We start from the raw sequence: 23,964 nt of genomic DNA, 5'->3' as shown, positions 1-23,964 counted from the left end.
GAAAGATCCATTTTTGGCACACCTGTAACTAATAGAGTTTGAGAGGCTCTGGGCTATTCATTAGTAGAACTGTTTTGTGAGGATTCAATTTCTTATCTTTTGTGAGCCAGAGCAATTTTATACAATAAAGTTAATACCACAAGGCCTGTGCTCCATGATTAGGATGCACAAATCCTCATTTCATCATCTGCTCCAGATATTAACTATAAATAGGCTTCCCAAGTAATTAACATTATTGGAAATTTACTGGACTTTCAAGGAACTGAACCTCTTTTAGAGGTTCCTCTACTAGGACTACTTCAGTGTAATGACTCATATCCACATCAAAATTTAGGAACGCTGTCATATTAATAACATATATAGATTACTAAAAGTGCTACTAATTAAAGTTTATGGTAAAGAGAGTATCATCTCTGAAAAAAGTACCTTCCCTTTTCCATAAAATCACACAAAGAATGACACATCCTAGATTTTTGGCCTTTAATTTCAAAAATAATTTTTTATAACTCTGCGTGTGTGCACGCACGTGTGCATGTGTGTTTGGGAGGTTACAGAATTTTCTTTTTCATTCACATAAAATCATGGAAGAACCTTGAAAACTAGGAAGGAGAGAGGAAGTGACACTGGAAAATCTTCATATGAGATATGTGAAAGTGGAGGGTTGTATTCCTGAAGAAAAGAAAGCCTTTGAGAGGCTCACAGAAGACAAGACTGTTTCTATAAACATCTGAAAAAATACCTTCCTTTCATTTCATTTCATCTGAAGTCCCAGCTTCAGAACCAAGATTCATTTTACTCAGTCCCCCTATCCCTTTAACTTTTTGAGCTGCAGCATTCTATCACCGATTTGAATGATTTTACCACATTCTTCTTCCCTTTTAAGAGCATTTGCAAAGCTTTCCCAAGGATGCCACTGCTCTCTGGGTCACCCCTTCCAGAAGGACAATGTGCATTACTATAGTTAGATCTTTATACACAAAGGAAAGTCTCTATAAGATGATGACAGGATTATATAAACTCTACCTAGAAGGTTTCTACAACTACATTTCACAATGCCAAGACACTAGGCATGGGGTCTTCATGATGCCCAAAGTATAAATTAAGTTGCACTGTGAGATGGCCATAAAAGGGGTAATTAATTTAAAATTCTTAGACTTGTAGCCTAAGCATTCTGTGATCTTTATTGACTAAAATATAACTCCACACAAAAACATATTTTTAATAGCTTTTTTGATTCCAATTCTTTACGAAGTGAGTCTCCTTTGAAACGTGTTAGACAAAGGCAGGAAAAGAGCTTTAATAACAGTACAGTTTCCCTACATTTTGGTTTCTGTTATTGTTTCCTCCTCCAAAATAATCATTTTACTTTGCAATCCTAAGAGAAAAGATAATCAGGTAATAATGCATGCCCGAAACGTTAGGATCAATGTTTCTGAAAGTAAAATCCAAAACACATGTATGAGAATCCCCTGATGCCCCACCCAGAGCTATCAAAAGTCACAATCTCTGAGCGTAGGGCCCCGGAAGCTGCATTTTTTAACAAGTTCCTCTGCTGATTAGTACGTACCTAAAGAAGGAATTCCATTGTTTTAGGAATTTCTATACTGATAAACACTAGCAAATATGTTCTGACTCTAGTCTTGCTCTATCAGAATGAATTACACCTGTCTCAGGAAGCGTGCCTATTCCACCCTCTAGTGGCTAGCATGACAAACAGAAGGCTTAGTCTCCAGGGTTTTTTTTTTATTCAAGAGAAAAGCTCAATAAAATCTACTATTTTATAGGTGGGATGTTTCCCAGTTTTATAACTGTAGCAAAGCATAGATGCCTGAATAATTAACTCAGCAGTAGCAGGCTGTCTGACACCTACAAGCTCTGTTTCTCCCTCAGATCCCAGGCCCTCAACATAAACCCTACAGCATTTCTTGGGAATGGTCCAGAACACACATTAAAGAGAGCAGTTTGGATGAGCCAAAACAAAGGACTCCATTCACCTTGGGCCACAGTGAAGCAAATGCAAGAACAAGGAAGATAAGCGGTTCAATAAAATCCCCAAACCTTAAACCCCCTTAAAATTCATTTTCATTTAGATTAAACTTTCCTTTCCAACAGATGGATCCTTCCACTGTGCAGTCAAATATGTCAGAGCAGGCAGCCCCCAAAGGCAACGCTGTAGGGTAAGGAATCCTTAGGGAGTCCAGCAAGTTAACTGGCCAACACACTCCTAAGTACTTTATAATTTGATAATGAATTAACACTGTTCATATGGCAACACATACAAATCTGTCAATATTCTATCAGGACACCAGGTTTTACAACACTTAGAATGGTGCCATAAAAATGTAATCTGGGCTAACCTTTAGCACTGCAGTCAACAATCCTAGAGATAATCCTCTTGTGGCCTCATTTTAAAATTTCACTTATTTTTTCACAAAATTATTGGTCAAGAGAAATAAAAGTTATCTAATTATTTGAGATAATTTTTTGAAAGCCTGAAATTAGTTTTATTTTAGTGAGTTCCTTTTTCCTGCATAGCCAAATGGTTCTGTATGATATTTTTGTAAGGTTACCTGAAAGAGACCTTTTTTTTTTTTTTTTTTTTGCCTATTAGTTTAGTTTTGCTTTTTTAAAGGTTAGTCATCTTTGGATAACCAACAATAGGCCCTACAGACCTACAAAGGCTGTCTCACTCTCTGCCATTCTTTAGGTCCCTGGAAGGGTGGAGTGGGTTTACTAACTTACATAGCACTCCTGTCTCTGTGACATGCACAGTGTCTCAGCATGCAGTGTCTTCTCTTCAAAGCACATGGACACAACTGATCAATCCACTGATCATGACAAACTGAATTGGGTGGCTATTAAGGAGACAAAAGATTCACTGTCCTTCAAGAGCTTCTGTCTGGTATGTAGAGATGAGAATCTTGAATCTGACTAAATATAAGCCTCAAAACAAATTTAAAAACCTGCACTGAAGAGTTTCATTGCATAAGGCTTGTTTCCACTAACTTGACAGATTGGCCCAGAGCACGTGCATATTTGAACATTTATATTTGTATTACTACCTTGTACCTCTGTCTCTTTCAAAGATACCATACTATAAACCAGTGTTTTTAGATGAGCTTTCCATTTCTCACATGCCTTTGGGAGAAATAAACAAGAGATCTAGACAAACAACCAACTTTGCCTTAATGGGGGAAAAATGGGTTTCACCAGGATTCCCAAGAACTTAAGAAATAACCCTTTACTGTTTAGACCTTTCAAAGAGTCCTCTCTGAGGAGTTTCAATCCCATTTGTATTAGCTTATAACCACCACAGGCACAATTGTCAAGCTCTATTCATTCCTCGACAAATCACCTACAGAATGAACCCACAAATATTTATGAAGCACCTAATATTACTCATTGTTGTGCAGGACAGCTATGCAGGTGTTAAGATTTAGAATCTAAGGCAGGAGTTGAGGACTACCTTAAAAGGTAATTAAGAGCACAACACAGAAAGGAATTCTATAGATAGCAAAACACTTATAGGAGTTTGGAGGAGGAGCAGATTACTCTGGGCAGGGTTCAGGGGTCAGGTTTCAGAAACAGATAAGATTTGACCGGAGGAGGGGTGGTGGGCTGGGAGAGGAGGAAAACTTGGGATAGAGAGAAGACAAAAGGCTTTCCAGGAGATGCTCAGTGCAGAGGTATGGAGGCAGGCAGGAGAGCAGAAAACCAGCATTCAAGGAACAGTGAGCAATGCAGTGTGGCTGATGTTGAGATAGCTGGGGCAGGGGTAAGGTGCAAAGGGCACGTATTGTCAGACCACAAAGGGCCATTAATACCGTGCTAGGGAGCACTCTGTCCTCAAAGGTTTCTGGGCAGTGAGATAAGAGAAAACTAATCCTTTATACACTGTTATTTTATTTCATAATAACCCTATAAAGTGGGTATCATCACAATTTTAAAGATTAAAAAAATTTAAATTCTGAGAGGTAAAGAAAATTGTTCCAGGTGGCTCTGTTTGTATGACAAAAAAGAGACATGAACACAGGTCTAATTCCATTGTCCCATGGCAACATACTGAGAAGTTACCTCAGTGCAAGGAGGGGAGCAAAATAAATTGTACCTAATGCTCTCCACTGCCCAGGGACACAGACAGGGCGCCTAACATTACCTGCCTGCGCTCTGCCTCAGAAGCCTGCCGCTTTGGCCAGAACACTCGGAACACCCCTACGTATGCCTCCTCCCCATTGCTTTACCTGGACAGATTTCTCTTCTCTCATCAAGTGATCTACACTGAAAGGTCTGGCTCAAGCCTTACTTCTTCTGAAGCCTACCATGATCACCACAGACGAGAGTGTCAATCTGCCTCCCCTTTCAACTCCTCCCGTCTCCAGGCCACTGTTAGATTAACTGAAAGGCCAAGCCCCACACAAATGAGCAGGCATGCGGAAGATTCACCTGGGGATGGTGCAGTGGATAAGAGACGGAAGAAAGCAAGACCAAGGAGAGGTACAAGTCCTCATTGTCAGCGAGCACTAAAGCTGCAGTCCAAGTCCACTCTATCCTAAAGCAGGAGTCTATGAGCAAAGGCACAAATTCTAGGCATGAAGAATGAGTTTGGACAGGCTATCAACATGTGAAGAACAGAGGTACCTGATCGGCCTCAGAGATGGCTGGAGTGAACAGCATCAGAAGTAAGTGAAAATGATCCATAGAAACAGCATCACAAGCATGCACATCAAAGCTTATAAGTAGGTGGCCACCTTGACAGTCCTGACAGTGATCAAAAACCTCCAGAAAAGGCAATTTAGGGATCAAGGTTTAGCCATCAAAAAGACAAGCACCACCAGCTTAGCCCAGAGGTGGTGGAACTTCTGCCTTTGCAGAACCCTTGAAAATCTTCCTGGGATGGTATACCCTAATTCAGGGTTTCCATTTCTCAAGCAACATCATGACTTATAAGGAAAGACTTATGGTCCCAAAATCACTAAAAAAAAAAAAAAAAAAAAAAAGCATTGTATATTTTTTGAGCTCAGAGGGAGAAATGTTAGGGTTCATCCTTGTCAGTCTCTAAATTCTGCTTCCAGTTCAGGATTAAATGACTGTAAACCAAGGGAGCATCACAAATAAAATTGCCATTTTAGAGGAAAATCTTCAAATTGGTCTCCAATTATCTCTCATAACAATTAAGTGCGTATAAAAACCAGCTTCAATGCGGCCAGTCAAAGCAATTCCTCAAGAATTACTATCCTTTACCGTTAGAGAGTTGGCTGTTTTTTTCCCTTCTCTTTAAAAAAAAAAAGAGCTATTCCTTTTCTGTTCTTTGCCTTTTAATTGTGTTCTTGCCTGAATTCACTGATATCAGTCAGTTTTGAGGCCTCAGAAAAGTATCATTTTATAGAAAGAGGAGTTAACTAAAAACTGCAATAGATCCCCAAAGAGTCCATAACATAAGAAACATTTAAACACCTGACAGTCCCTTCAGGGCAGCAGGGATTACTCTGAGAAGGATAATATCTCTCATAGTGACAGACATAAGCAGCACAATTTTTTTATATAAAACTTTTTATTCTGATTATAACAATAGTACATATTTATTACAAAAATTTCGGAAAATATAAATGCTGCCAGAGCCGCTGACTTCAGCTTCTAAGAAGGGTAATAAGAGGATTAGGGAGAACAATGGACAACTACTACTATTTTTTTAGGTCATCCTATCAACTATGGCCCTATTCCAGGCATTCTCAGACTACCAATGAGGAAGGAAATGTGCTATACGGGGACCATCCTGTAATTACTGATCGCCCCTGTGCTAAGGAGTGGCAGATCCCCCTACAGAGTGTGAGTTTATGTAATCTGTTCAGCCCAGACACAATGGCCCAGGGGACAGCCTGGTCACTGCAGGAGAGAGGCAGAATTTCTTTCCCCCCAGCTAGCCAATCAGTGCCTGGAAAATGGTTCAATCACTGTGCATTGTTCAAGTACTGGAAAGAAATGCCTCCTCAGAGGGCTGCTCTCAGAACTAGTTACACTCTTATCAGTTATTAAGATAGGCAGCCTTGTAGAGGGAATGTGGGCACAGGATAGGGCCCAACAAAACTCACCTCTCAGGCTCTGGGAAAAGGATATAGAAGTACCCATGGTGGGAGAAGAAAAAAGGGGCAGATGAGGAGGAATTACGTTTTCTCCCTGGGCTGTCTCAGCTACTTGAATGGTATCAAGAACTTTTCTATGATGATTCTCAAAGCAACAATTCCAAGTTTTCAGTGCCTACCAAACAGTTCCATGTGTGGAAGGTCCAACTACACTTCACACTTGGCATGTGCCTCCACCCCAGTGCACTGTCACTCTTGGATTGCTCTTTGGATTGCTTTGTCTCACTTCTGGTGATGGTCCAGCACCTTCTCTGTCACCCAGGGTCAAAATCTGGGTCCCATTCTCCACTTCTCTTCTCATCCCCCAAATCCAGTCAGCCACTCTGCCCCGGTATTTCTTCCTCTGCCCTCCCCCTTTTATTTGTGCTAGTACTCCCCAAATCCACACCTCAGTACAGATGCTACTGTAAAATAGTAGCATCTCTAATCCCTCACCTCTAATCCAACCTTCACTTGTATTGCTGGTGATCCTTCTACAACACTGTCCTGATCATGGCAATTCTTCAGTCCCTCCCCTAAAAGCAGCACTTACTTAGCACTTACATTACCGAGTGCCCCAAATCCAAACCTTCTATCAGACCTCCACCTCCCACCTCATCTCCTTTTGAAACCCTGGACATAATCTGCACCCTCACCAGGACACAGTACTCACCAACCTCTCACACACTAGCAGGGCTTCTAGCCCTATACCTTTACTCATGCTGTTCCTAGGGCAGTAATGCTCTTCTCTCTTTGTCCCTTGTATTGAAATCTTACTCCTACCTCAAGTGCCAATTCCTCTAGAAATCTCTTTATTTTTCTCAATCTTCCTCTGAGTTTCCAAAACACTTCTGTTTGTACTTTTATTACAGCACTTCATTTTGCCTCATTATAATCGTTTGTTACCCCTCCTATACTATAATCTCTTGAGAGCAAGAATCAGCTGTCATTTAGTTTTGAAACTCTTATATCAATGTTTCTCAAAATGCAGTCACTGATCACATTTATCAGAATTACCAAGGACTCCACAGATTTCTACATACCCACACCTATGAAATCTAGTTCAGGGAATCTGCATCTTAACAAGCTGCCTGGGTCATTCTTGGGCTTATGAAGTTTAAGAACCACTGTCCTACCTTATCCAGGACTTAAATACGGCTGGTAATAGGTGCTCAACAAAGGTGCGCAGGTCTAACAACATACCTGGTGGCCACAGTTGGCTCGCATTTGTTCTTTTCATAGAATCATTGAATGTCAAGGTCAAAGGGCTTTATAGTTGGTATAACTGCATTGTTTTTTGAATAATTAAAAGATAGAAAAAGACAGGAAAGACTAGAAAAAAAATGTTTTCAAGTGAACTCTAAAACAGAAAGACAATGAATAGACTAAGTAGGATAAGGAGGGAAAAGGATGTGAAGATACTTTTCTGGGCCAGAGGTGGTTAGAAACACAGCCCAGTAATTGACACTGCTTGGTCAGCTGCCGCAACTGCTATGCTTAGCAACATGTCTCCAATAATTAATTGGAGAGATGGGAGAACAAGGGATAAAGCAGAAAAACAAGAAAGGTAAAATAAACAAGAAGATAAGTTTTGATTATGATCAAGAAATAAGCACCTTAAGAACAGATATAAGGAAAAAGACAAAGATAATAATGTTGACATTAGTAACAACAAACACAGACCTGACACTTCAGATGTGCCCGGGACTTTTCTACACAATATCTCTACCAATTAAGGAACTTGCAAGTAGGCAGTCTAATCCCCAAATAAGGGTTACAGATGAGGAAACTAAGGTCTGGACAGGCTAACTGGCTTGCTCAAGGACACAGAGCTAGGTGGTGCCAGAACCAGAATGGGGACCCACCCGGGTCTATCTGGCTCCATAGCCAGTGCTCTAGCCACTAATCCAAAGCTGTTGCAAAATATAAGCTGGCGAATGATTTTTAAAAATTACATGGGTGCAAATGAGGGAATGAGAAAGAGAGGAGTGGGTACCAAAACAGAAGAAGAAAAAAAACTGAGGTGAAAAACCTGACAGATGAATAAAAAGAAAGGGAATAAACAAAACCGTTCAAGATTAACATGTTTTAACATTCTATTTCTACATGTGATGCTATGTGCCTGGGCACAAAATGGAAGCAACTAGGTTAGGAAGGATTTTTGAAAACTGTATTTCAATGCTTATTCTTGGATTGCCCTCACTGCCCATGGTGTAATTACTACAGAGAGATTGGGAGGTGACTAGGTACAACCACAAACCATGTTACATTATAAAATACAGGCATCAATTTCCTCTAGCCTTCACCTCAGAAACTGGACAACTCTTAAATACAAATCATAGCACTGTAGCTCTATTTAAAACCAAATGTTCTCTCACAAGAGGTTAGTGAGAATAAGCTAATGAAACTACAGAGTTTCCTTTTGAAGGACCCCCTGCCATATAAAACTGTAAAATCTTTAGTGATAAAGTTTTATTGTATAATGAGGAAGTTCTGAGAAAATCAAGAGAAAAAAGCCAAAGCAGCATATGAAACTCTAGGCTATCTGCCAGATTCATTACCTGTTGTTTCCTTTAAAAAAATAAAAAAATTAATAAATTAGCAGTGATTTACCAAACAATATAAAAGACAAAAGAAGACAATAATATTTCAAAGGTTTTTTTTCTCAATTTAGCATTTCCTCCTTTTCATCACCATATCCATCATCATTACTTATGTACTTTCCCATTAAACAGAGAAAAACAAAAATACAAAGCACTGCTATTCTGATAACACACGGCCTTGACCAAGCATTCCACAGCTGGGTCCCTAAGGGAGTCAGGCAGCCCTGAATCCGCCCCCTCCCTGCACCACCCCAATGACCACAAATGAAAATGACCCACCGTCTTTGGGAGCCTTGAGCCTTTCGACCCCTAGAGCTAAAGGTGTAATGAGAGGCCCTGCAGTCCCTGGAGTCAGGAACATTCCTGAGGGAACACAGCTTTCTTACACAATATGTTGCCAATACATCTCCAAAAAGGTTCAAAGCACTTACAAAATTAATCTCATTTAGAGAAAAGGAAACATCCTGACTCCAACTGTATAACTAGGATCTGACAGCTTCCTCATTAAATGCTGATATTGTTCTGATGTTTGCCCTCCATGATAACATGAAGGAGCACAAGGATCAAGTAGAAACTGGGTTATAGAATTAAGATTTTGAATAAAACATTTTCACCTCTCTATAATTCTTTTGGTCACTAAGGCTCACTGACATCTAATGACTTGCTATAACCACAGAGTCTCATAGATAGCTCCGCTTCTTTTAAGAACCTATAGACCAAACAAGCCAACATTTAAAGAATTTAATGAATACTCCTTTTCTCTCTATTCTTCCCTAAATAAAAGCAAGGCCTTTGCCTCAATAAACTCATCATCTTTCAGACCTGTAATCCATTCCAAATCCCAATCTCCATGTTGAACTGAGTTAAACATTAAAAACAAAACAAAACAAAACCCCAAAAAACTTTTCTTCTATGAATGAGCTTTCCAACATGCTTAATCTCCTCCAAGACATCTGCTTTCTGATGAAACCCAGGAGCCTCCAACTCTTGAGTAGAACATTCACTGTGTGGTCTTAAAAGAGGCATATGCACGGATTCCTCTTGCAATATGCACTCCAAATTTGGATAAAACTTTCTTGGAGCTATTTGACATAGTGTTCTAAAAAATGATCCAAGAGATGACACATTTTAAAGCTCTATACCTCATTTACTGAAACATGTCCAAGTATAAAATTCATAGAAGAAAACAAAAATAGCATCATTTTTTTCCAAAGATTTGAGAATGACATTTAGAGTTGTCCTAATAATATAACTAGCCTTTGCTGCCATCTAGAGGTAAAAACTATGTAGTGACATCAAGAGTTATCAAGAAAAGCAAAATCAACTTGCAGCCATCAATGGTGTAGAAACAATGGGAGCCCAATAACTTTCAGGCAGCTGACCCTACCAATGACCACCATTCCAAGCCATACTGTCTTCACCAACACATATCAGTATAGCTTATAAGAAAAAAGCCCCATCAATATTGTGTTCCATATCAATTAGTTTACTGGACAGATTTCAGTTCTGAATAACCTGTGGTACTCATACCACATTCCTAGACAATCTGAGTCAGTAGATTCTGAGATGGGATCTGGGCATCGCAGTGTTTTAAAAGCCCCACAGGTGGTTCTGATGAGCATCTAGGACCACTGGGCCATGAAACCCTGGCCTTCCACAGTGTTGAACCTCCCACACCCAGGCAGGTCAGAGTTCTGGGTTAGAAAGACCTTAAAGCTTACATCTAAATGAGCTTCAACTATGGCAGTGTTTATCAAAGTATGTCAGGCTGACCACCTGTATCAGATAAACCACCCTAAGGGTTTATTAAAAATGTGAATTCCTGGGTGCATTCATAGACAAATGAATTACAGTTTCTAGAGGTAAGGCCCAGGAATCTACAATTTAAGTAGGATCCCATCATAGGTTTTTGTACACTAAATAGGACAACCAGTCTAAAGCCTGACAAAGTTAAAGGACATCACTGAAACCTATCTTGTAAAGGCTATTATTAATGCTGTGGTTACAAGATCAGCTGACTTGAATTATGATTTCAAGTGCAGCTGCTACTTATTCATGGTTTGCACAATACGCAGATGTTCATAGAAATGTCCTGATCTGTGAAGTATTTCCTTCCTTTTTTATGCCTTAATGTAACTTAGTGTTGCTTTTTTAAATTGTATACTTATTTTAGAAAATGTGGAGAATATAGAAGATATAAGAAAAATAAAAAGCACTATCACTCCATTACCCAGAGTTAAACACTGATAGCACTGGTATATTTTCTCCTAGTATTTTCTCTTCAAATATACATAAAGTATGTATATAGTTTTAAATCCTGCTTTTAACATTTCTGAATAAATACTTTCCCATATCTTGAAAAGCATAATTGTTTAAAGACAGCATGATATTTTCATGTGATTATAGTGTAATTCATTTACTCTATCCTGACTGTTAGAGCCTTAAACTGTGTCCAGTTTTCATTGTTATAAATAATGCTAAAACAAAGAGCCTTGCCTACATCTCTGATTATTTCCTGGCAGGAGAATAATATCAGAGTATCAGTATCTCATTTGCTATGTTTAGGATTAAGTATAAAAAAAAAATATCAGGGCTTCCCTGGTGGCACAGTGGTTGAGAGTCCGCCTGCCGATGCAGGGGACGCGGGTTCGTGCCCCTGTCCGGGAAGATCCCACATGCCGCGGAGCGGCTGGACCCGTGAGCCATGGCTGCTGAGCCTGTGCGGGAGAGGCCACAACAGTGAGAGGCCCGCGTACCACAAAAAAAAGTCAGTAAGAACACTAAAGCCTAAAACACTCCTAGTGCCTAGGCATAGAGAAGACTGTACCAAAAGAAAGCATATTCCCCATATAGTCTATCCTTTATTGAAGGACTCACATTTTTTAGCCAATTCTGTGTAGTGTTTATTTGAAAATCTAAATATGATTGCTATAATAGTTAGGGGGCATTTAAAATAAGTGAATGTTTACATAAAGAGACCAAGGGGCTTTACTGTACTTTATCAGTACAAAAAAAATGTGGAAACAAATTTCTATAGAATGAAAAACAATATAAGAAGGGTTTCCACAAGAACAGTATTAGAATCTATGATGAAAACTACACTGCATTTTTAAAAGATTTCTATTTTTGAGCTCACAGCAAGGAAAGGACGATCCAGCAAAAGAGGGGGAAATCATCATCATCATCATCATCATCATCATCATCATCATCATCATCATTGTGGATTATAATGAGAATTACAGTTAGCTGAGACCTTTTCCCATCTCTTTACCAACAAGTATTCTTACCCAAGAATATTTTTCCTAAATAAATGAAAATAAGAGTATATTTCTAAGCAAATATGAAGTAAATCAAGTCTTTACTCTTTCACACTCTACAGCCCACTTTCCCAGTCCAGATCACTCAACCTATCTGTGATTCCTCTCTCAACCCTCATAGGCTAACTGTGGACAAATATTAATACAATTCTACCTCCATAATGTGCCTCCCCCCAACCTAAGTCCTTACTATCCCCCTACTACACACACACTGTCTATAGAATCAGGTACAATTTTCCCTATCTAGCCCCAGTCTACATTCCCATTCTGCTTCTCAAATACAACCTAATTTGAAGTCATTCCATTTCTCAACTGTATCCAACTTCCTACCCCAGGGACACTGCCAAAAGTATTCCTTTACTCTGGAATGCTCTCCCATTCCTGCTGTTAAAAATCCTAAAAGTCTTTGGAGGCCCAAGACAAATGTTACTTTCTCAGCAAAGCTCTCTTAGATCCCTCAGTTGAAATTAACCTTTCTCTGGCAATCTCATTACCCTTTGAGATGAATTTGGGACACTTTTCTTGTTTATCTCCCACTACGCTATGATTGCCAAAAAGCAAGAAACATGACCTATTTATCTTTGTATCTAACATTATCTACACTAGAAGGCCTTGCACACAGCACACACTTAACTCATGTTGGCAGAATTGTTTAACTGAATTTTCTTTCTTCAACCTGACAGTCTGATGTGTCCCTAGAACCTAGTGTTTTCAAAGAAGCCAAAATCTCCAAGCTGACTCTATGTCCCGAACATGTCTGTTTCTCCACCAACTGTACCATTAACCACCTTCTGTTTTTCTGTTTAATTCAAGATCAAGGAGGTATGCAAGCAGAGAATCCCAACACGGATCCCTAAACCAAAATCTACAGGCATTGCTAAGCTTTCCCCTAAAGTTCTCCCAGGACCTATGGATAAGACTGGCTGTGGGAAGCTACACATCATAAGGACTGTCACCTCTAATACCTTCCTCCACATGGGAGGGAAAAGGTAAGTCATGCAAATGTACTGCCTGGATACATTCACCTACAGAAATATCTGGAAAGCCGGTGTTACTAGTATGGAAGGACAAAGATGAAGGGCCGTCTCTCCGGGAAATGGTGAAACAGCAAACAGACAGACGGTTGGTTCATTCACAGGTTGCTGGACCTGGTGAATATCATCCTGAAAGAGCAGGACATCTGCAATTACTTTAACTATATATGTATATGCATATACACACAATCACAGGCCCAGACACACACCCCAAATCCTCCCAACTCATCATCCTACTTGTAATCCAACCCAAAGTTGGACTATCATTAGCCAGGAATAGGACTGAATTCATTAGAACAGTTCAAAAGTTTTCTGGTGAACCCAGAAGTAATTCATTCCACAGAACTTTGCCAAGAAGATGTGGTATCAAGGATTCCTAATCTGCTTCAAGAAAGTCAGATTATTTCCATCAAAATGGCAGGACAATTAAAATCATACTTTAAGTTCTAAAAATATGACTTCTTTATGACCAGGAGGAAAAAAACAAGTGGTACTTCTTAGTTACAAGGAAGAAAGGAACAACAAAAATGAGTAACAGCCGAACACGTCCTTTGTGTGGCCTACCTGATAAATGCTGGTGTAGTGTGCACACTTGGCTGCTGGCACGTAGTCTTCTGTCCCACTTTCCCTAGTAAGTTGCCCCTCCTGTATATACAGGCCATGGAATCTCATTGCTAGGCTTGTAAAGCAAACCATTTTAGATTGGTATCATTGCTTTCTATAGTAATCAGGACATCTGAGAGTCAAAGGTCACTAATACTAAGATCTTTTAGGGAGATATGAATCACGGTCTTGGATGTTTAAAAAAAAAAGACAATTTATCATCTCAATGGACATTCTTTAATCACATCTGAATCAACACTATTGAAAACTCAGTTGGTTCAAAAAAAAGCTTGGGATCAGGAGACTCAAATTCCAATTCCAGTTTTTCACTCATTTGACACTGAGCTTGGTGTTCATTAGTCTAAGCCTTGAGTTTCTAGTATGTAAAACAGAAAAGCTGAATAATTCTTCAGGTCCCTCCCAGTTCTCATCATCCATGAGTACGTCAACTACGAAAACTGAATTCAACCAGTCATCTACAAGGCGGGGCTCAGTTCCCTGGCAGTAAACTAAAGTAGTTCTTTTCTTCACACTAAAAACTCACTGAATCAAGGGAAACATGTATCTGTAATTTAGTGTGGATAGAGTAACACAATGATATTTTAAGACAAATAAGGCATTTTTGACATGGGAGACAGTTGTATCTCATAAAACTTCAGTCAGAAAAAATAGATACATTCTACGAAGAGCACGACCCAAGGTTTTCTGTGATTCGGCACTAAGAACTGGATGCATGATCCTGGAGGAAATCCTTCTGGTTAAGGACAGTGCTTTAGCTGGCTGTCCTGGGATGAAGTCAGCAGAGCAGGAGCAAAGGAACTGCCATTCTTCGCATTCATCCAGCCAAGCCCAATTCAATGCATTGATGTCACTATACAAATGTCCCTGGGACCCACTTCAATTTCAAGGAGGAGGAGAAGGAGCTGGTAGCCTGGGGAGCATTGAGCTATACAAGCCAAAGAGAGGGATGATCAGGAAATGGCACAGGGAGAAGGTGAGGAGGTTGGGTGAATTAAAAACCCGAAGTGGAAAAGTCTAAGTTAAATGAAAGCAGTAGGAGAATGGAAGGAGTGGACTACAAAAAAAGATGATGACCCTCTGACAAGAAAATGATACAAGAGAGACAGTTCAGAAGGAAGTGCAGGGCAGTAACGGGTGGATGGTGCAGTGGGAAAATGTGTAGGGGGCTTAGGGCTATGCCTGACATTAACAGGTAATATTCAGCGAACAGAGAAATGAGTGAATGAGGGAGAGAAGGGCCATTCAGTCAAGACAAAAGTGAGAAAAGGTGCTAAGAGATCGCAATGGTATATGATAGGGTCAGGAAAAGCAGATATGCTGCACTGATAATTATGCTAATGCAAAGGAAAAACACTGAACCTCCTAGGGTGGAACCCAAATAGACTGAAGAAAACCATGAAACAAAGCAGGAAAAACAAGCACCAACAGTACTAGAAATACTCAATACCCTGGGAATGTTTTACCTTGAAGATGAACACAAAATATATTTTACGTTAGAGGTTTCAAAATTGTTTTCTGCTATGTTAAGAGACTCCCTAAAGTACATTTTCATGCCAAGCTGGCATAAGTTCAAGAGCAAGCAAGATAAGAAAGACAAGATATTGTACAAATAACTAAAAAAAGGATAGGAAAATAGCTACACTTCTATGGAGAGCAGCAGAAACCTATCTTTAAATGGTAACACAGTTCTAATCCCATTGAGACAAAAGTGTTTAAAATAACACAATCTATCCTAACAAAAACTATGCTTATTTTAAAGCAATATGTAATGCAATGAAAATGCATAAACAACTTAGACCTGGGATAAGTTCAACAAAATGGTGTTTGACCTATAACACAACCAAAATATAAAGAATTCTGCCTCCTGAACATAATCCGGTTTCTGCAGAAATGTGATTCCTCCAAAGATAAAAATAAAAGAAGCTATCCTAATAATTCTATAGTGATTTTATTAAGTTAAATTTTTAAAAGGAAGCAGATAAAAATCCAAGTGAGCAAAAACACATTCAAATTGTAACAAAAATTTTAATTTTTGTATGATTTTGTATGCTGGAGTCTTTCCTCAGCTGTTCATTTATTTAGCTTCAATGATTTCTGAACTAATCTCCTTGCAACTTTTTAGAATAAAGTATCTGATTGTAACAGGAAAGTGACTGATCTCAGACATAACTGATAATTCTGGACTGAGTAATGGAGTAACTGATGTAATGGAGTAATTCTCTCTGGGATGTGTTTCAAATTCCTGCTTTTGAGGACATGTGACATAACTCTTGGGGTCTGACACTGAGTCTGGGGCAGGAGTCTATAAATGTAAAGACCCCACAGGCCAAATTCAGCCCACTGTCTTTTTGTATGTCCTGCAAGTTAAGAATAGTTTTTACGTCTTTAAACAGAAAAAAAAAAATCAAAAGAAGAATATTTTGTGAGATGTGAAAATTACATGAAATTCAAATACCATTGTCTATAGATAAAGTTCTATTGGAACACAGCCACATTCATTTGTTTACATATTTATTATCTGATCATTTCTTATGCTACAATAGCAGAGTTGGGTAGCTGTGACATTGGCCAACAAAGCCTAAAATATTTACTACCTGGCCTTTTACAAAAAAAGTATCCTGACCTCTGGTCTAGTGTGAACTAGACTAACAAGGAGCTCAAGAGCTTAAGAGCTTAATCAACTAATTTTTTTTTTTTTTGCGGTCCATGGGCCTCTCATTACCGCGGCCTCTCCCGCTGCGGAGCACAGGCTCCAGACGCGCAGGCCCAGCGGCCGTGGCTCACAGACCCAGCCGCTCCGCGGCATGTGGGATCCTCCCGGACCGGGGCATGAACCCGTGTCCCCTGCATCGGCAGGCAGACTCTCAACCACTGCGCCACCAGGGAAGCCCCTTAATCAACTAATTTTTAAAAGCAATGCTAGCAATTTAAGAATGCAATTAAGAATTCTATGAAAGTTGATGAAAATGGGGAAACTATATTTCAAGCTGTTTGTGAGATATTTAGTAAAATGTATACTTCTATGAAAGCCCTAAAGTGTTCAACTAAAGAACATCAGATGAGTAAGGATTTGTGCCACAAAATAATGTAATGTGTTAATGTTGAATCTGAGGGGGAAATGGAACTATTTCTAGGCCTTCCAAATTCCTGGTATTTTCTAAGACAGCAGAGCTACTGTACATGCTATTTAGAGAAAGATGTATAAATTTGTACCTTTAAACGTTCATAATTGTTGTCAAGAACCACTTGTTTAATCATTTGCAAGAATTATAGAAATTGTATACAGACTTTGTTACACAGTCTTCAAGTACAGAACAAAAATGTTGCACCTATCCCTCTCCTCTTTCCTTCTTCTCACCTTTTAAAATTTATCCTACCCGTTTTTGCCCTTAAGCATCTGTCTTAAAAGAATATCATTTGCATTTTGATGAACCACATCAATGTATAAAGCCCATAAACAGATTATGTTTTTCCCTCTAACTCCATTACAATGTTTAAAAGAGAGCCAAGCATGAGAGTTCAATAAATGATTTTGAAAACAACATGCTCTGAAGTTGATCCTCTGTTGTATGTTATCAACAACTACTGTAAATATTCCAAGTCTGAATTTTATATGTAGAGGCAATGCTTTACAACATCTACTACTCATGGCTGCCTATAGATGTGAGAAAAGGAAACTCTGGTGTGAAAAAAGGAAAAAAAAACCCCAAAACTTAAGTTATTCAGGTTTAAAAAATCCAAGGTGTTCCCCAACTTCACCGTTTCCAGAAGGAATTCAGCATAAAGTGATGTGATTTTTAAGGATAAAATGATATTACAACAAAAATATTTACAATGCTTACATCAGCAATCTCAAACAAAATGAACAATCACATTGATCCTAGGTGACAAAAGCTGTCACCAGTAGGAATTATCAGCTCATTTACAAAGCAAAAGACTGCTGTTCTTTCAAATATATAATTTCAAAACTAAACCCAAATATGGTTAGAATAAAATGATAGTAAACACAGTTATAAAACACAGATTTCTAATGTATTTTTAGAAAAAGAAAAGCAACATCTGCCAAGTCCGTCAAAAGCCTAAGCAGGATTTTGACAACTCTTCCAGTGGACCAAGCTTCTTTAGACGCAGAAGTCCTATGTTAAAGTCTCCAAGATGTGGCTGTGAAATATTAACAATTAATTACTTAATGAACAAATCTTTAATGAGTGCCTTCTAAGTACCCAGATACTACTATAGGCCCAAAGGATACAGCAAAGAACAAGATAAACAAATCTCTGCTCATATGGTGCTTACATATTAGTGTGGGGAGACTGTAATAATTTAATAAGGAAAATAATAGTTGGTGATAAGTGCTCTGATGAGAAATACTGCAACATGATAATGTAAGTAGATAGCTACTCTACACTTGCTGAACAGGAACTTAGGTGTGTTTGAACTTAGGTCTTAATGTCAAGAAAAGGCCAACCATTCAAAATTCAGAAGGACAGTCCAGAAAGGAAAAGGAACAGCTATTGCAAAGGGCTAAGACAGAATGAGCTTGGCCTGTTGAGGCACCCAATGAAGGCTGGTGTGGCTGGGACAGCATAAACTAGAGGGGAGTCAGTAAGTTCCAGCAGATACCAACCATGGTAAGCAATCTAGGTTTTATTCTGTGTGTTGGAGGGAAGCCAGTGACAGGTTTAAGCAGGAATGTGATCTGATCGATCAATTTGTCTGCTGACTGAAGCACAGAGGGACAAGATGGAAATTGGGAGCCCTGTTAGAAGTTTACCGCAGAGGTTTAGGCAAGAGGATGGCAGCATGTGCTCTGATGGCGTAAACAAAAAAAAAACAAACAAGCGAAAATAAAAAAGGAAAAAAGATTCAGGATATGTTTTGGAGGCAGAGACAAAACTTGATAGATCAGATGTAAAGGGTGAAGGAACTAAATAAATGAATAAATCAGAACATGCCTAGGCCTTTGTGAAATTGGGCAGTTGGTGATTTAATTTACTGAGATAGGGAAGTCTGGAGAAAAAGCAGATTTGGGGAAAAATTCAGGAGTTGGGCCTCATTTACATTTGACATTCTCATCAAATAAGTATAGACATCAAGAAGACAGCCAGGTATGTGAGCCTTGAGCTCTAGGACCAAGTATGAGTTCCTGGGAAGAGATTGTTCTCAAAGTCCAATGGTACAACCTGCTTATTTGTATCTCAGAGTAATCAGTGTTCTTTAGAAGAGTACACTTTGGGAGACTAAGAGTTAATAGACAATTTGATAACAATGATGTATCTAAACAAAAGGTTTATAAAGTATGAGCCTCTTTAAACTGATAAAGGATTATTATTTTAGAGATGAGATGCTTATCATTGATAATTAGAATAATTAACTTTGAGAAATTTAAGTACACAGACTGGTTTCTGACTGCCTGTCTATGAATCTCAGCCTCTCTACTTACCAACTGAATAACACTGGGCAAATCACTAAACCACTTGGTGCCTCAATTTCCTCATCTAAAAAATGGAGATAACTGTACCTACATCATGGTATACTTATAAAGATTAAATGAACCAGTACATGTAAAGCAATCAAAAAAGTATCTGGCACAGAGTGACCACTTAACAAATGCAAATTCGTACTGTTACCTGCAATTTCCGGGCACTGCACACAGAAGTGTCTTCACACTTCAGTTTTCTAGTTAGATTCTTGGTAAGAGATGGCATCAAAGATTCAGAATAAGCTAGGGGAGCATATGAAAAACCCTCCTCAAAAGAAGTGGAGGCAAAGAGTTTTGCAGATTGCTAAAAACATCCTCTTTAAAAGTAAGCTATAGGGACTTCCCTGGTGGCACAGCGTTTAAGAATCCATCTGCCAATGCAGGGGACACGGGAAGATCCCACATGCCGCGGAGCAACTAAGCCCATGCGTCACAACTACTGAGCATGTGCTCTAGAGCCCGCAAGCCACAACTACTGAAGCCCACGCGCCTGGAGCCCGTGCTCCACAGCAAGAGAAGCCACCACAATGGGAAGCCTGCGCACAGCAATGAAGAGTAGCCCCTACTCACCACAACTAGAGAAAGCCCATGTGCAGCAACGAAGACCCAACGCAGCCAAAAATTTATATATAAAAAAGTAAGCTATATATGTGCCGGTAATTCCTAAATTCGTTATCTCCAGCTCCAACCCTGGAGCTCCAGACTCTATACCCAGCTGCCTACTGGACACTTGACTTGGTAATTTAATAGGCATATTATTGGAATAAAAAGGGAAAACAATCGGTGTTCTCTTTAGTAAGTGAATGACCAACTGACCACTTCCAACAACAGAAACTCTCAGCTCTGCTCCATAAGTCACGAAAACCATGACGTGAATAAACATTCAGCTTCACACTGAGCAAGTGCCCAGTTTGGTCAACTACATGAAATCTCAGGCATTGCACCTGGTGCATTAGCACTAATGTTTTGCAATTATGATTCTACTGCATGTATTGTTTACTACCATACATGCAGTATTATATATTATTATCAAATAATTTCTTAAGGTAGGCAGGGAATAAGGAAATAAGTGAAATGAAGTGAAACGAAATATTAGATATCATTAGATGATTCCTAGGCTCTGTTGCCTGAGGCATGCTGTGCTGTACACACCTCAGCAGAGGAAATTCTCAGTTGTCTTACCCTGGGCCATGACTCCAATCACCACCAATGATGATAGCAACAGGGTGACCAGACATCTCAAGTGGACTGCCCCAGAAAAATTCTAAGAGCATGGCCTTCCGCTCTCAAAAATGTCTAGACTAGATGAGAAATTATATATCTACCTGTGTATACTATCACCAAAAGTCCTGTAAAATGCATTCACTAATTCAGTTAATATCTACCAAACACCAACTAAGTGCCAGGTACCATGTTGGACTCCAGTACAATGCAGGATTCTAATACAGGCATACCTCGGAGATACTTAGGTTCGGTTCCAGACACAATAAAGTGAGTATCACAATAAAGCAAGTCATGAATTTTTTGGTTTCCCAGTGCATATAAAAGTTATGTTTTACTATACTGTAGTCTATTAATTGTGCAATAGCATTACATATAAAAAGAGTATATACCTTACTTAAAAAATAATTTATTGCTAAAAAATGCTAACCAATGCAGAGTCACGACAAACCTTTACTTGTTTAAAAAAAAATGCAGTATCTGTGAAACACAATAAAGTGAAGTGCAATAAAATAAGGAATGCCTGTAGAAAAACGACAGGTTTTGAAAAGCCATAAGATATATGCAAAAAGGGTCATATGTAGATCGAGAGCTTTAGTAAGGGTCTCTGAGTTACATACCTCATCTAAGACGTCATGAAAACCGCAAAAACATAGTTCAATTCCTTGACAATAGATAGAGAGCTGGATAAATATCATACACAGTGTGTGTCGGTGTTTGGGCATCTGTGTGTTTGTACAGTTTACTCTTAGAAAACGTGCACAAGAATTCATAACCACAGATGTTAAGCCTTTGTTGTAGATAGATATAGACTGCCGAATAAATGACTAAATGCTCCATCACCTCGCCACCATAAGCACTAACTGGAAACAGGTAATAAGGAAAGATGTTTACTTTTATAGGCAAGTAGCGTAACACACGACAGGAGTAATGGCATTACTACAACTATCTTTCCTTTCTCTGACTTAAGGCACTATTTCTCCTCTGACTTTCAAAACAATATATAATTCACATATTTTAGGCTGATCTTTCTCTATTAACATAGGTAGGATCAGAAAACCTGAATTGGTGCAGCTGTGATTTCTTCTGAATTAGAAACATTATTCAGATTATTTAAACAAATCACTGGTAAATAATCAAGCAGATCTCAAGGAAGCTTATACACTCACCTATCTTCAAAGCAGTTAACAAAGCAAAGGCCATTGATAAATTTAATGTTAGCAATTTTCAAACCTCAATCTTACAGCTAGAAGGAACCTAAGAAGTGGGGTGATCCTAGGGACTCCAACATATCTTGATGGGAATCCTGGCAACTTAGCTGAAAGAGGCTGTAGCACTTTATAATTCTAACTAGATTCAACGTTTAAAACTCTTGGTTGGTAAAACCCTTAAAAAGATGATCTCTAAGGATCCCTCACTTCACAGACTATGACACTGAGGACCAGAGAAGCCACACAGTAATAGTGGGAAAAGTGTGACTTTGAAAGTCAGGTACTCTTGACTAACCTCTTCCCAGATCTCTCCCTTGCTGTGTGTTCCTAAGAACAATTAACTTTTCTGCTTCTCATTTAAATATGAAGGTAATGCTTACCTTTTAGGCATGTTATGAAGATTAAATTAAAACGCTTACCCTTTAAGAATGTTATGAAGATTCAATGAATTCATATTTATGAAAACATCTGGCACACAGTAGATACTCAATACATGTTAATTTCTTTGTTTCCAAAGGGTGACTAACTTGAGAGACACATAGCTGGTGAGGGCAAGAAACAGGACTAGAACCAAGAATTAAGATCCCCTTCACCACTCCAAAAAATTCTGACTGTTTCTTAATTGGCGTTTATCCTTGAATCATACCATAAAATATAGTTTTTAACACCTCAGTTATGGGGGGCAGGGGCTATTAAAGGAAACGTGAAATACCACAGCCTGCAAAAAAAGGTATTTGTGCCTTCAAGCACAAGCATACATTTGCTAAAAACAAAGCCTCAAAAGAGTCAGAAGTTTAATCAATGAAGTATTATACTGGCAACCTTTTGAAAAATGCCATCTGCTCTGTTTGTATCTGAAGCCTGCCCTTCTGGAAACAATGCTGTAGTACAGCATTGAAACAATGTTCGTTGTTTTCAATGGCTATTTCTCAACTCACATTTCAATATTAATGATTGCAGCAAATATGTATCAACTGTCAATCATGTGCAGGGTCCTGTGGACTCTACAGACATGAATCAGGCTTTGGTTTTACCATAAAAAAATCTTAGAATCTAGTAAAGAAGAGAGGCAGACTCTGAAGAATGATTTAAAAAAACAATTGTATATTAAGCCATGAGACTTGAAAAGTTCAAGGCCAGCCTGTGGTGAGGAGTTATTTAACACTATCTACTCAAGGATAAAATATTCACTGCATTGGCAGTAGGTACACGTAGCATAATAAACATTGTCTGAACTGTGTTAACTGAATTCCACTCTCGTTTCTGACACCAACTAGCTATGTGAACTTGTCATGTTATTTGATATCTTTAGGTTTCATGTTCCTCATCTGTCAATTGGGTGAATCCAAGCGGATCTCCAAGTCTCCTTCAGGCTCTAAAAGTCCAAACGATATGATGATGATATGATGCTGCTGCCGCTAACGATAGCAAGAAAAACTAAAGCTTTTATTTACTGCTCACATATTATGTACCAAGCACTGTGCTAAAGTGCATCATTTGTATTATCTTCACAACCTTATGAAATTGGCATTATTACGCTTCTTTTACAGATGAGGAAAAGGAGGCTAAACAGTATTAAAAGGCTGGAGTCGCGATTTGAACAGAAGCAGTCTGAACCTAACCCAGGAGTTAACCCTTAACCGCTAAGCCCAAACTCCCTGTCTCCGCGAAAACTGTCTTATCTGTTAAGAAATAAAGACAAACAAAATACAGCTTGGAAAAGGGTCCTTCCTGACTAGAGGGCAGGTATGAGTTACTGTCACACTTGTCTGTTTCACGTGTTAGTATATCTCTTGCTTCACTTGCTCCGCGACGCTCGCGTGCACCACACGGCGGTGTGCACTACCGCGAGGCAGAGAGCGGCGACCGCCAGAGGCAGCGCCGGCCCGGGCTGAGGCGCACGGAAGGCTGTGGGGTGGGGGAGGACCCGCAGGAGCGCGGGCAGAGTCGGTACCTGGGCTGCTGGCTGCTCCTGCCGGCTGGGTCTTCCACCACTCGTCTCCAAGATCGTCTGCCATCTCCACGCGGGACTCGACGTGGCCCGACCACCAGGGAGGAGCGGGCGCTGACCGTGACTCGCGCTGCTTCTGAGGAGGGATGCCGGCGTCGCAGCACGCTCAGCCTCTCCTCAGACACTGTCGCCTCCGCCCCGCGGCGATGACGTCATAACCTCCGCCTCGCCTCCCCGGCAGCTGCGTCTAACTGTTCGCAGTTTCTACATCAGTGCGGATGGGCAGGATCAGTCTGGAGACTTAAAGTAAACCCCCACAAAAGCCGAAAGAAAGGAAGACACGTAAGCAGAAAGAGTACATCATTTTTTTAAGTGCGACCTTTAAAACATTTTGTTTAGGTT

The 23,964-nt window shown here is 39.5% G+C and overlaps 1 protein-coding gene across 3 annotated transcripts in view; it reads right to left on the bottom strand.

Moving 5' to 3' along the window:
* Positions 1-23,743, bottom strand: part of CMSS1 (cms1 ribosomal small subunit homolog) — a 383,527-nt gene extending 359,784 nt beyond the window's left edge. For 2 of the 3 annotated variants that reach the window (XM_060010537.1, XM_060010540.1), the window contains exon 1: positions 23,566-23,743. In XM_060010537.1, coding sequence (XP_059866520.1) covers positions 23,566-23,629 — 64 coding nt within the window. In that variant the 5' untranslated portion in view covers positions 23,630-23,743. The remainder of the gene's footprint in view (positions 1-23,565) is intronic. The other variant, XM_060010538.1, reaches the window with a different exon arrangement.
* Between the last annotated feature and the right edge of the window lie 221 nt (positions 23,744-23,964).

This window comes from Delphinus delphis, chromosome 4, assembly GCF_949987515.2.
Source record: "Delphinus delphis chromosome 4, mDelDel1.2, whole genome shotgun sequence".
In the NCBI taxonomy this organism is placed as follows: Eukaryota; Metazoa; Chordata; class Mammalia; order Artiodactyla; family Delphinidae; genus Delphinus; species Delphinus delphis.
This window is presented reverse-complemented; position numbering and strand designations above follow the sequence as displayed.